Genomic DNA, 13,532 nt, shown 5'->3' with positions numbered 1-13,532 from the left:
TCCGGCGCACGAGCCAGGCCGTCTCCGGCTCCGGTGCTCAACCCAGGCAGTCTACCTCTCTCCTCCAGACTCGGGCCGCCCACCACGGCGTTGTCACCAAAGGAATCGACCTCGATGACTGGCTGATCCTAATCTAGATCGGAAGAATGCTGAACCTGAAGGAAGTGAATCGGAGATTGGGGATGTTGACCAGGCTCCTTCGCCTCCTCCAGCCACCACTTCTCCGTGGATCACAACGCCGAATTCGAAGTCGACGACTTCTCCGTCAACGATGACGGCGGTTCCACTCCTAAGTCCTCCTCCGCCGCGGCGATTCATCGAACACCTCGAGCTACAGGTCCACTGGTAGCCTCTGGGAGCTCGATCTCATCCCCTCCGATGCGGTGATTGACCTCCTCAACATCACAGAGCAGATGATCGCCGCTGGGTACTTGAGGGAGTGCATCCAAGAGCATAAATCAATTCTCTGGGTGCCCAAATCACTCTTTCGTTTTTGATTTTAGGATCAGACTGTTATTGGATTCTAAGGCTTATTCATTTCAGATAGATTGGATTTGACAGAGTTTTGAATTAGGATTCGATTTTGGACATTTGGTTTTTTGTTATTGAATGCTGTATCAGAAGCTTGGTTAAAAAAAAAAAAAAAACAGTTCAGAAGCATGATTTTTTTGTTATTGGTTTAAAAAGAAAGTTCTATTCGGGCAATAGAGGTATATTAAATGTCTATTAGGGGGTAATAGACGTCTATTGGGGGGCAATAGATATTTTCAATCGATATTATCTCCTCGTTTTTTTTCTTTAATCAACATTTTATTTGTCTAGATTTAAGGAAATTAGTTCCAATTCCGGCAACCGAAAGTTCTATTGGAGGGCAATAGATGTCTACTGGGGGGCAATAGACGTATATTAAGGGGCAATACATGGCTGATAGTGGTCTATTGGGGGGTAATAGACCAAAAGTTCTATTGGGGGGCAATACATGGTTGATAGACGTCTATTGGAGGGCAATAGAGGTCTATTGCCCCTTTATTGGTGGGCAATAGATGTCTATTGGGGTAATAAACATTTCCGGTGAGGTTTTCTAAAAGGTTCGATAGGTGGCGGCCGGTGACCGGAATCCGGCGGATGGTGACATGATTCTGGCGAAAGTTGGCAGGAATCCGGTGACCGGCTCCGGCAAAAGTCTCCTATGGCTTCTCTCTCTCTTATGTTTTCTCTCTCTCTCTAAGTAACAAAGGGGTGAGAGGTAAAATGATATTAAAAAAAATTAAAAACAAAAAAAAAATATTAATGTGGTATTAGGGAAGAGTCCCTTAAAGTGTATTGGGTAAAAGGGAATTAAAAAAACTTAATGGGGTAAGTGGGAAAAAAATCCCTAAAAATGAGGTAAACGGACAAAAGCCCTTCCAAAAATTTAACAAGTGTTTATTTATTTATATAATTAAAAAGCAATTGTGTTCAAATAATTTTTGAAAGACAATTTTAGGTCCGTTAACAGTCAACACCCTTAATTCTGATGTAATAAATGAATTAATTCTACCACAACCAATAGAAAGCGAAGAAAAGGCCGCCAACTGTCCTACGTGGCTTCAGCGGTCAGCTCATAACTCATTTCCGTTTGAATTCTTTTCCTTTCCTTTTTCATCTTCCCCATCACAATATTTTTCTATTTCAAATTTTCAATTCACCTCCTTCTTCTTCTTCTTCTTCCAACAAACCCAGCAAAAATGCAGACCAAAACCCTAATAGCTCACCCTCCTCACCCCCGTCGTCTCCTTCCAAACCCTAACCGCCACTACTCCCTTCCCCAACCTTCGTTCTCACCCTTCTCCTTCACGCCGCGCTTGAATGCCACGCGCCAACTTCCGATATTGCGCTCCTCGGCGCCAATACGGCGTCGTAACAGGCTATTAACAGCTTTTGTTAGCGAAAACCTCGATGAAGGAAACGACGACGCTTTGGAGGTGGTTAAGGTTGAGGAATTGGAGAGTCGGAGCATATGGAATCAGATGAAGGAGATTGCAATGTTCACTGGACCCGCTACTGGGCTTTGGTTGTGCGGCCCACTTATGAGTCTGATTGACACTGTCGTCATCGGTCAGGGAAGCACAATCGAGCTTGCTGCTTTAGGTACTAGCTTCAATTTTTGATTTTAACTTTGTTATTTTTAATCATGGTAGATGTTGAGATTTATTTACCCCCCCCCCCCCCCCCCCCCCTTTTTTTTTATGGGCAGGCCCTGGAACTGTAATGTGTGACTATATGAGTTATGTGTTCATGTTCCTTTCTATTGCAACTTCAAACATGGTTGCCACTTCGCTTGCAAGACGGGTTAGTTCCTCTTCCAGAGTTTCGATAAGTTGAAATGCTTGTATTGCTATGAAACATGAAATTTTCATGTTTTGGGTACCTCTTTGGCACACACAATTATTTGGTACTCTAATGCACCTTGCAAAGAATTAAGAATTGTTAAAACGAATTGGATTTTGAATGACTGGCGCTTGAAGTTAAAATCTGCCTCGGCTGCTACTCAAAATGGCGGCTGTTGCCAGATTGGTTTTTGAGATCAATCATGAACTCTCTATTAAAGAAAATTATGTTTTGAAATTTTGGCTCCCTTTTTTTTTTTTTTTTCCCATCATTTTGTAAAAGGCTCCATTCTAGATTAATAACTTTCTCTATCTCAGAATGCTATCTCAAAGTGGGTTTCGGTGCCTCTTGAACTTTTAAATCTGCTCTTGCGAATTTCCTCAACTTATTTTTTGTGAAAGTGGGCTCTTTTAAAGCAGAATGTCAGATTGTCTAAAAAGGTGTCATGATTGGCAATGTTATAGGCATAGTAAGACACAGAAGGCAGTAAGGCAGGTGGAGTCATTTAAGTCAATTTCTCAAAATGAATTTAAGTCAAGAGGCCCTAATTGAAGTAAATGCCGGTTGAATAAGTAGTCTTTGAGTCTTCTGTTAACGTGTTTATGCAGATATATTGCCATTTTTATCACATGCTTTGTTACCGAATATAGTTGACTGCAGCTGTACTCTAGATGTCAACTCCTGTGATATGAATTAATACACTTTATTCCATCCCATGCTGGTGAGGCAGTGAAACATAGTTAATGTCAAGTACCATTGGTTCCAAAGCTAAGTTCTTAGGATTTAGAACAACATATTAAGCCTAACACACACTAACACTATCTGTCATATGTAAGGACCATCTAAGGACTGCGAATCACATGCGAGATTTTATGCTCAGAAGTCAGGACCTAAAATTTCATCACAAATGCAGTAACAAAATGCTATTTATGTTCTGATACTGTGTTGACTTACTGTTTATTATAAAGTGGGGCATGAGATAGTAAGTCTGTCACAAACACATGCTAAAAATTTAGGTGTCAATGTTTATATGGCTCAGACCATATTTCTACATATTTTGGTTCCTTATTGAAAAGTCAGTACAAGTTTTCTCAAATAACACATACATAATGAGAGCTCATGAATTTCATTAGCATTGGCATGAGATTTATTAAGTGCCTTGTTCACATGTAAATTTGATATTTAAGCCGTTAGGGTGGAGATTTTCTCTTACCACATTGTAACATGCTACATCTATTGCTTTTCCATATGACCATGTTCCTCCTTTCCTCTTCTTCTTTTTTTCCTTCTGTTTTTTTTTTTTTTTTGAAATTTTTTTATTATTGTATTAAATCTATTACTTTCTTTAGGGTTGTGAGTGCTCATGCTCGATAATGTGCTACATTAATCTTATTTTCTGTGCCTTCTTTATTTTTTTATTTATTTTTTAATATTTTTTGATTATTTAGTATTGGTACAGGACAAGAATGAAGTGCAACATCAGATATCTATCTTGCTTTTTCTTGGATTGGCATCTGGCTTCTTAATGCTTTTATTTACAAGATTCTTCGGTTCATGGGCACTAACTGGTAAGAAGGATGTCTACACGCTTTCACTATCTTTGTGTCACTAAAAGATAAAGGTTCTGTTTGTTTGTGTCTCTCTCTTTTTTAAAATTTTTTTTAATAGTTTATTTTTTATTTTTTTAATTAATGTAGTAAATAGCGGATTATAAGAGTTATCTGAGTGGGTATAAGTAACATAGGCGATTAATGACCTATGCAATTATGCCTTTTCAGCTTTTACTGGATCAAAGAATGCAGAGATTATTGCTGCAGCAAATACATACGTTCAGGTGTCTATGCATTATCTTTTTTAATCATTCATGTGCTTTTCTCATTGAGCTGTATTTATTGGTTACTCCTCTTTGAAAGTTCTTCCTTTATAATTGGTAAACCATAATATCATGTAGATGGTGTGTGTCACTGATAGAACACAATAAAAGCCTTTTCTCTCTATTTGTTCCTTTTTTTACATTTCATATGCTCTTTTCTTGGAATTATGACATTGGGGGAGGGAAGATTGGAGGCCGGCTGGTGTAGGGGTTAATTCTCATAACCACAGAGCTACAAGCCCCCACTGCATTTCATTTGCTCTTAGTCCTTACATGGAAGACATATACCGGAAATTGATGTTTGTGCATGTGCGCAGAGTTGAGATGGATAGTTGCCAAGATAATTTGACCCAATAGTTTATCTTTATCATATGGAAGGTCTACATAATGGAAAATCATTTTATCTTGAATGGTATTTCATTATAGTGAATGGACACATATGAAGGAATTCCACATATATTGACATTAATTTGTACCCCCAAACTTATTACCTAATTGTTGCCTGTCATCCTCCCCATGCTTGATGATCGTCTGAAATATCTCTCTACTTGATGGTCTTCTATGATCAGTAAAGACACTGTCTTGGTTTCTTTTAAGTGTAATTGAACACTATGTCTGTTGCAGATACGAGGATTCGCATGGCCGGCACTCCTTGTTGGTTGGGTTGCTCAGAGTGCAAGGTTAGTATATCTCATCCCATGCATTTCTAGAGCATAAACATCTAACTATTCGTAAATATACAAGTGATCTCTAAATCATAAAAGCTCCTGTGGTCCTCTTCATAGTCATTGGCAACTACTCTACATGATGGATATTTTAAAGTAATAGCTCTCAAGCATAGGGAATGCTGACTCTTTTTATTTTATTTATTTATTTATTATTATTATTATCTTTTTTTATATTTAGTTACTGCTAGAGAAAGAAAGTTTGGTACCTTCAAGGCATTGAAAAATCAACTTAGACCAAGTAAATATGAACGAGTACATGGATGCTAATGTTAAAATCTAGCATGAAATGTGCATAAATTTTCACTTCAATAAATCTTTATTGCCCTATGGAAAAATCTTTGGCAGCAGTTTATAATTCCTTTGTTAATGAGATTGTGATTTGTGAGCAGTAATTACTTCCCGTTCATACTCTGATATTTTCAATTTGTTTTGCAGCCTTGGCATGAAAGATTCTTGGGGTCCTTTGAAGGCCTTGGCCGTGGCCAGTGTTATAAATGGTGTTGGTGATGCACTCCTGTGCAGCTATTTAGGCTATGGTATAGCTGGTGCAGCATGGGCAACTATGGTTTCACAGGTGTGTTTGAAGGAGATACTAAAAGACCATATATGGTTTGAATTTTATCATATTTCTTATTGCTATATTGTTTTTTGCTTCCACTACTCAGTAACTGGTGTAAGTTTAGGTTGTTGCAGGATATATGATGATTGAAGCTCTGAACAAAAAAGGTTACGATGGCTATGCCATTTCTGTTCCATCGTCCAAGGAACTTCTAACAGTACTTGGGCTTGCTGCTCCAGTATTTATAACATTGATGTCAAAGGTTACAATTTACTTTCATCATTTGACATTCATTGCTAATCTACAACATCCTTAATTCTCTTAATTTCCCCTCCAAATTGTTCATCTATCCCATTCATTGTGGACAATTCTTGAAAAAGAAAAAAGGACTGAATTATTTGAGACTTAGGTCTATTGTTCATCTACCCATTCATTGTGGACAATTCTTAAAAAAGAAAAAAGGACTGATTTATTTGAGACTAGGTCTCAGATTGATATCCTCATACCATGTTAAGAAAAAAAGGGAGAGACTTAGTTTGCTTTATTGACAACCTCAATGGGATTTCTTGAGAATACTACCTTTATCATAGTAGGAGTCGAAAGAACATCAAGCCACCTGACTTGAGAAGCTGAATCACGCCTGAAACACTTTAAGCAACCAAAATATTTTAACTTGGATCTTCATTAGAATATACTTTCATTTTCTAAAGCAGAGATTGTTATGTACAGGTAGTTTTCTACTCTCTCCTTATCTATTTTGCGACGTCTATGGGAACACATACCATGGCTGCTCATCAGGTTAGTTTCGGTCAAACTTGTCGCCATAGTTGATCTTCTTATTGGAGATAAGTGATTCTTATTTGTATTGATGATTTACATTTACTTTAGGTCATGATACAAACATTCTGCATGTGTACAGTGTGGGGTGAGCCTCTCTCTCAAACTGCACAATCGTTTATGCCGGAATTTCTATTTGGAGTGAATCGTAGTTTGCCTAAGGTTTGTCATACTCAAAGTTATTGATGTCATAACATTCAACTTTTATTACTTGTCATATTGGTTAAGATTCAAGTGCTCATCTGTATTTTGTTCTGAAGAAATAAACTGTAAGGAGTACTCCCCTTTCAATGAATATAATTTAATTTATTCCTATTAACCAAAACCATTTTATATTGATCTTTATATATTCTGTCTTCTGAAAATCTCACGATATGGAACAGGCCCGCACATTGCTCAAGTCACTTATCATCATCGGAGCTATACTTGGTTCAGTATTAGGAATAGTTGGAACATGTGTTCCATGGTTCTTTCCCAGTATCTTTACACCTGATCAAAAGATCATACAAGAGGTTGGTTCTGTCCCTTTTGAACTCTTTAAAGTATTCCCAATGCATAACTGGTGCTTTAGTATCTTCATCAAGGAACAATGAAAGTTGGGTTTTATGGCTCCTTTCTTAGTTGTATCATCATTTGAGAATAGCTGCAGCTTTCCACCAAGCTACAACCAGTGGGTTGTGCCTGGTGCCTACTGCTTTTAGTCTGATCATTACTAATTAATCTACACTAATATTGAGTTTTTGAGTTTGACCCATACCTTCTGTTGATCATGAATTTATATTCACTAAAGAGAAGTTCACTAAGTTTAATTCCTCTTGATACTTGATCGTTGTTGATGCAGATGCATAAGGTGCTAATACCATATTTCCTTGCATTAGTTGTGACGCCCCCTACTCACTGCCTTGAGGGAACATTACTGGTATATTTTCTTTTACTTTACTGATGATTTTCCCGTGCTTTCATTAAGAGCCTTATCATTGCAAACCTTGTCTTTGGGACCAAAGATTGATGAAAACTATAAGTCTGTCTCCTATGTTAATGATGTCAGCTCTCATGGAAGGATTTTAATGAATCTAGTAGTCATGTTATCCTTGAATGAGATTTTAGTATGTATGGCATGGTAAAATGCTAAGGGAGCTCCTTGGGATTTTTCTTATCAACCATGGAATATGCACTGATCTTTAGGGGACTAATATACCCGGCTGTTCACCATCTTAGGTCTGATTTATGGTGATGATACAGCCCCTTTTTTCTTCTTTTCCAAGAATTTTCACTGGTAAGAAACCTCTATTGCATATGAACAAAAGGAAATTGTCTTTGTATTGCTCTTGCTGGAAAAGGGATGCACTTTCAGGCCTATGGCTCATCTTCACTAAGATGGTAGTGTTCAGTTCTCCGCAGCAGTTCACTTAGATATTGGGCATTTACATCCTTCTGCCAATCACCCAGTGATTGTTTTTACCTAATGAGAAAGTACATATAAACATTAGGCTCCTTGAGATAAAGTCCCCCAGAGCTCTTCTTAGGATTTTTGGGAATTTGTGTACAGCCGGAAGTGATGAAATTTCTTTGCCTATCTAATTGACCTATAAACAAGATAAATAGTTTTGGTAAATCATGTCTTTTCTGAGTATCCAAATTCCAGGGAGAATTTCATGACTGATGATTAGGAGTTCAAACTGGATTCAATTTGTTATAAGTATGGAGATAGCTCTTTGATATCGTAAGCATAAATTTTGGCTCTAACAGCAGTATTAATTTATTTTCAGGCTGGACGAGATCTGAGATTTATTAGTCTGTCAATGAGTGGATGCTTCTCTTTGGGTGCACTTCTATTGCTGGTATGATCTGGTTGTTTTTGTGTTGTTAACTTACTGCAACAGTTGTTATTAAACCAGACCCTGACCACACTCCCCTCACCATGTTCATATGACCAGCTTGTGAGCAGTAGAGGATTTGGTTTGTCAGGCGTCTGGTGGGCATTAGCAGGATTTCAATGGGTAAGACAAACATCTATGGCTTTACATATCTAAATATTATCTATTTGAATTTTTCTGAATACAAATCTCTGTTCTCAGAGTCGGCTGTTACTCTCTCTACACCGTCTTATATCCTCGGATGGGATACTCTACTCTGAAGTTGTGAGCCCGTATAAACTGGAAAAGGTCAGAGCTGTTTAGTGTAGGAATAGATGAATACGTGAGATAAATGGTAACTTCTTGATAGGGATCAAAATTCATGTTTTGATGTTGCTGCTTTATCGAAGATCTATACACAGCCAGTGGCGAAGAGGCTGCCCCTATTTTTTTCATGTGCAATATGAGGCTGCCTCTATTTATTTATCTACAACGCGCTGGAAGTGGACGCGAGGTGCTACCTCTAGATTCATGAACAGATAGAGCCAATGCTGGTCTCACGATTTAGTATGTCTAAGCAGCACCTTGTTCTCTTTGATCACTTGTTGTAATTGTTATTTACCTTACAAAATTAGTAATTAAAAGTTCCTGACCCGGGTTCAAGATGTCTTGTATATCTTTTTTGTTTTGTGGATTGGAATCTCGAAAGCAAAACTTTGCCAAAAGACCACCAAAATAAAGAGAGCTAGGAGCATAGCCATAACACTAGTATCTTTCTGTCTTGGGAGGGGGAAATTGAATGAGACTAATGGTATTATAGTAGTATCTCATAATAAAAGGTATGAGATGGATTCTAGGCAATGGCAAATCAATCCACTTCTGAATGTTTGAATGTTTAATTTTGATCACCCATTACACGTATGTTGAGGAGGAAAAGAAACATCTTATCAATTGAAATGAGACTGTTGACAGCTGCATACAAAATAAGTCTTGGAATAGAGGTAAGCTCTCTTTCTTCTTTGACCAGAATATTGTTAATCAAATTATAGTATTCCTATCCCTAGAACTGAATAGAAAGATGAATTCATTTGGGGCCTCTCCTCAAATGGACTGTTTACTATTAAATCAGCTACCTGGTTACAGTTAAATACCAAAGAAAAACATAACCAAATTGCTCTTTGGCTGTTTCCTCCTTAGGAGACTGAAAACAAGAGATAGGCTCTGTAGATTTGGTTTGATCAATGATAACTCCTGTCCTATGAATAATACTGACAATGAAACTGCAGATCATCTTTTCGGATATTGTAGCTTTGCTAATGAAGTCTGGAGATTAACAGGTATGCCTACAAATTTGGACTGGATTGAGGGTTATCTTAAGGTCTTCCAAAATTTATCTCTCTAGACCTTATGATAGCCAACTCTTTGCTAAATTGATCACCTCGTGCTGGCAAATATGGAAAGCTAGAAATGGCAAAGTGTTTAGAAATACTCATTTAAATCCACAATCTGTGGTAGCAGCTTCAGCTGTTGTACTAGCTAATACCAGCTCAACAATTGGACAAGCGGGAAGAGATTCTTCTCAAAACCATGGGTGGACTTCAGCTCAAAGCGGGAAGAGATTCAGCTCAACATGGGTGGACTTCTCCTTCTGCTTGCTCCGTTAAATTGAACTCCAATGGCTCTATCAACAGATCCTCCGCTGGTGGTTTTGTTGTACTTGATTCTCATAGCAGACCTCTTATTGCAGCCACTAGACAAGTTGGCAATACTACAGTACCTTTAGCAGAAGCCCTTGCTCTGAGACGGTCTTAGATGCACCGAAGAGCAAGGCCACAATATTATCGAAGTTGAAGGAGACTCCAAACTAGTCCTTGTTGCTGTCAACAAAGTCATTCAGCCCCCTTGGTGATTGATCAAGATCATCCAAGATATCCAAGCCCTTGCCACAAGCTTTGAGTCAATTTCTTTCAAACACAGAGAAGCAAATTTTGTGGCAAATGTATTAGCTAATTTAGGTCAGTCATGTAAATGGCACAACTTGGACCAATAGGAACTCTATTCAGGTCTCGAGAGCCTTAAGGTTTGATGTTGTAAACTCAGGTTGCCCTAGAGGCTTCCATCTTTAAGTTATAGTCTTGTCCTATAAAAAAATAAAAATAAAAATTACACACACACATATACATACATATATCTGAGCAATAAATATCACATTTTCCCCTCATTCAACATTGTGGATAAAAGATATCACCAAGACTAATAATTAAGTTTCTCTTTGGTCAACGTCCCACTGGAGAAGGGAGAAACCATTCTTCCAGTAACGCACTTTTATGCCTTTCCTCTTAACCTAAATATGATATAAAGTTCTCAAATGAAATATCCTAATACTTGTGAGGGAATTTTTTATTTTCAGATGCAATGGCAAAGAACATGAAGTAAAATAGTATATGCATATTTCGTCCTTGCAAGTCCAAAAAGGCATAATACAAGGATCACCATCAAAATCCAAGCACCTGTCCAAGGTACTCAATTCATGAACTTACATTCTAAGTTTGGCAAAGGTGTTGATTTTGCTCACTAATATCAGCCACACACCGTCAGAAAGATCCAAAGAAAACTTTTGGTTTATATTTCCTTTGCACACATGCATAGCTTTGACGGTACAAGTAAGACAGCAGTTCTTAACACGTCCAGAGTTACAATACCATAATTTGACAGAAACTAGACCTTGGGTCTTCCACGGCTGTCACGCACAAACATCCTCGGTCTTCCTTTTTTCTGAAATTCCATAGATGATGGTCGTGAATATCTCTGCTTTCGCTTCAAAAAAATCTTCCGCATCTGCTCTTTTTTCTCCTCAGCTTTCAGCTTGGTGAGACTTGGCCTGTAAAGAATCACTGTTCTACCAATCCGACCGACAACAACTGAACCAGTTGCAGCCTCCAATTGCTTCACCGTATCATCTAGCTCCTCTGGACATGTCCCATGTATTTTAACCTGTTCACCACATTCAAGTTGGCAAATGATGTTAGCTGAGTACACACACTATCTTTCAATCCTCTATCTGAGCAAAAGATATTTCAGTCCGCTACAGTATATTGGTAAGTACAAGAGAAACACACAAGGAATGATATACAGACAGCATCAACAAATTTTCTGAGGAGAACTCATCTTATCTGAGTTGGTTCTCATTGTACATCTTACTTCAGTTGCAGGACTACCAGGCAGATTTCCATATCAGAATTTCTGAGAGTTGCATGAAACAACATCCAAACCAACTTGGAAATTTGGTGATGCTTCAACTAGGCTCATAGCCCGCACTAGGGACAAGGGATTGGTTTGTTACCGGTTCCTGGTATCTCAGGAGGTGAAGCCTTGTCCAAACCACAGCGTATACTAATAAAAACATCCTAAACTTAAACTACAAGACTTTTCTTCTTACAAAACCACAAACTTAAACCGGAAGGGAAGCTTATGAAATATGCAATTTGAATAGCTTGTTGGGATTCACAAATAGGTCTGGTCAACAAAATATGATACCAAGAAAGTAACTAAAAGCAGGGGGGAAAGTCGGATAAACAAATACACATGAACACAAGTAATGCGGTCCCCTCCCTCCTTGAGTGTCCACAGGCGCGATCCAATCCTAAACCTGATCAATACTACAAGTTGTACCATTTCACACTATATTTCATACTCACACCCTTAATCCCTTGCACACCCCTCTTAGCTCACACATTCAATATCTAGTAAAGATTATTCTCTTATATCACTTGATAGGCAACTATCAATGCCAAACATGGTAAAAAGCATAATAAATGGAAAAGCAAACTCAAGGTTTTCAGCTACTTCCGTTCAAAGTTTCTAAATCTCCGTATTACTCGTGAAAAGTTGAGCCTATTCTTTGGTTTCAAAGAATAACGACCTTCAAGCAAATAGCCCTCCGTTTTGCCACATTCCAACAAAGCTGAGTGTCCATGAACTTTAGCTTAACCTGGCTAGGTCCCTACCCTAATCCTTCAAATTATTTGAGAATTTTCTCTAATCTCGAATCCTACGATTTAATGTCATTCCAATCCTTGATCAAACCAATTTGAGACTTGAAAATTTAATTTACCAAAAACCCTTAAATACTAGACATTCAAAGAGAAGTGAGAAAGCCAACACATATTCGAATCAACAACTTTGCACTCCTAACATAATCAACATTCTCACACCTTAACTATTAGAATCAACAATACCGAATTGAGCTTCGAAAGAAGTAAAACATTCCTACCACAATGGGATACAGAAAATGAAAAATGTGAGAAAATGAAACTTGAAAAGGAGAATCAAGTAGTAAAGTACCTTGAGAAGCTCATTAGATTCAAGATTCTCTACAAAAGAAGCAGCCACATTGGCCGTAACTCCAGACTTGCCCACCAACTGGGACTTGAGCTTCTTCCCCAAGCTGTTGGCATACGACGCCAATTCCTTCTTTTCTCTCACCGTAAGCGTCGGAAGGTCGACCGGGTCGACCCGGTTCCTCTTCAAAACGGTAGAAGGGTCCAAGTTCATTCGGGCAGCGTCGTTGGTATCCAATTTCCCAGCTTCAGTCTCACCTTCCCCACCATTTTCATCGTCTAGACTTCCGAGCACAGAAGAAGAAGAAGAAGAAGAGTCCAAGTTCTCATCTTCATTCTCAGCTTCCTCATCGAGTTCTTGGGTTGGTTGTTCTACTTGCAGAGAGGCTTTGATGGCGGGAAGGGAGTGGCAGAAGAGGTGTGGGGGGATGAAAGGAAGAGAAGTGGAGATAAGCTTGGGGCGTCGCATTTGGGGTTGTTTGGATACGGCGGTGGTGGAGATGAGAAGGGGTTTGAGGAAAAAGGAGGGTGGTGGGTGGTGGAGGAGGCGGTGGAGCCGGGTTGGAGCTCCAACTACCGCTGCTGCTACTGCCGCCATTTCTTTTGCTCTGCTTTCTCCACTTCTCCTCTGTGCTTTTAGTGCTTCACCCCAATTTTATTCAAAACAATTGTGTTAGAATTATCTTAATAAATTTTTTTTTTTAAAACATAATATTTCTATTTAACTTTTTAAGTCTTGCCATGTGTTAGATTTTCCAGATCAACTTTTTGTTAAGTCATCTGTGATTTCAATTAGAAGTTGGAATGTTAAATTCCATTTGCATTGGTTTTACAGGTGATGTAGGATTGGTTTGCATCTCTTTTTGACATGCACTTGCTATGTGGTGCATGATTTTAATTACATAACTGATGCAGAAGAATAGGGATATGGAAAGTGTTCCAACATGTTGTTATATCACAGGATATCAA

The 13,532-nt window shown here is 38.4% G+C and overlaps 2 protein-coding genes across 3 annotated transcripts; one reads left to right on the top strand and one right to left on the bottom strand.

The window, feature by feature from the left end:
• Positions 1 to 1,632: 1,632 nt before the first annotated feature.
• LOC112168911 (protein DETOXIFICATION 46, chloroplastic) lies at positions 1,633 to 8,899 on the top strand. Of its 2 annotated transcripts, none has more exons than XM_024305844.2 (14): positions 1,633 to 2,130; positions 2,237 to 2,331; positions 3,830 to 3,938; positions 4,149 to 4,204; positions 4,868 to 4,923; positions 5,407 to 5,545; positions 5,655 to 5,792; positions 6,260 to 6,328; positions 6,419 to 6,529; positions 6,751 to 6,879; positions 7,209 to 7,286; positions 8,137 to 8,208; positions 8,305 to 8,367; positions 8,446 to 8,899. In XM_024305844.2, the coding sequence occupies exons 1-14, from the start codon at positions 1,728 to 1,730 to the stop codon at positions 8,545 to 8,547; spliced, it is 1,620 nt and encodes a 539-aa protein (XP_024161612.1). In that variant the 5' UTR covers positions 1,633 to 1,727; the 3' UTR covers positions 8,548 to 8,899. The 2 variants fall into 2 exon arrangements, with proteins under 2 accessions (XP_024161612.1, XP_040364861.1); XM_040508927.1 differs by having other exon boundaries at positions 2,115 to 2,130; positions 3,819 to 3,938.
• A 1,752-nt stretch (positions 8,900 to 10,651) lies between these two features.
• On the bottom strand, positions 10,652 to 13,216 carry LOC112174606. Its single transcript, XM_024312407.2, has 2 exons — positions 12,568 to 13,216; positions 10,652 to 11,217 (listed from the first exon to the last, which is right to left on the bottom strand). Exons 1-2 carry the CDS (start codon positions 13,159 to 13,161, stop codon positions 10,942 to 10,944), a joined length of 870 nt encoding a protein of 289 aa, XP_024168175.1. The 5' UTR covers positions 13,162 to 13,216; the 3' UTR covers positions 10,652 to 10,941.
• Positions 13,217 to 13,532: the final 316 nt, after the last annotated feature.

The sequence above is a fragment of the Rosa chinensis genome, chromosome 6 (genome assembly GCF_002994745.2).
Source record: "Rosa chinensis cultivar Old Blush chromosome 6, RchiOBHm-V2, whole genome shotgun sequence".
NCBI lineage: Eukaryota > Viridiplantae > Streptophyta > Magnoliopsida > Rosales > Rosaceae > Rosa > Rosa chinensis.
Note: the sequence above shows the minus strand (reverse complement) of the source record. Positions and strands in the feature narration are given on the sequence as shown.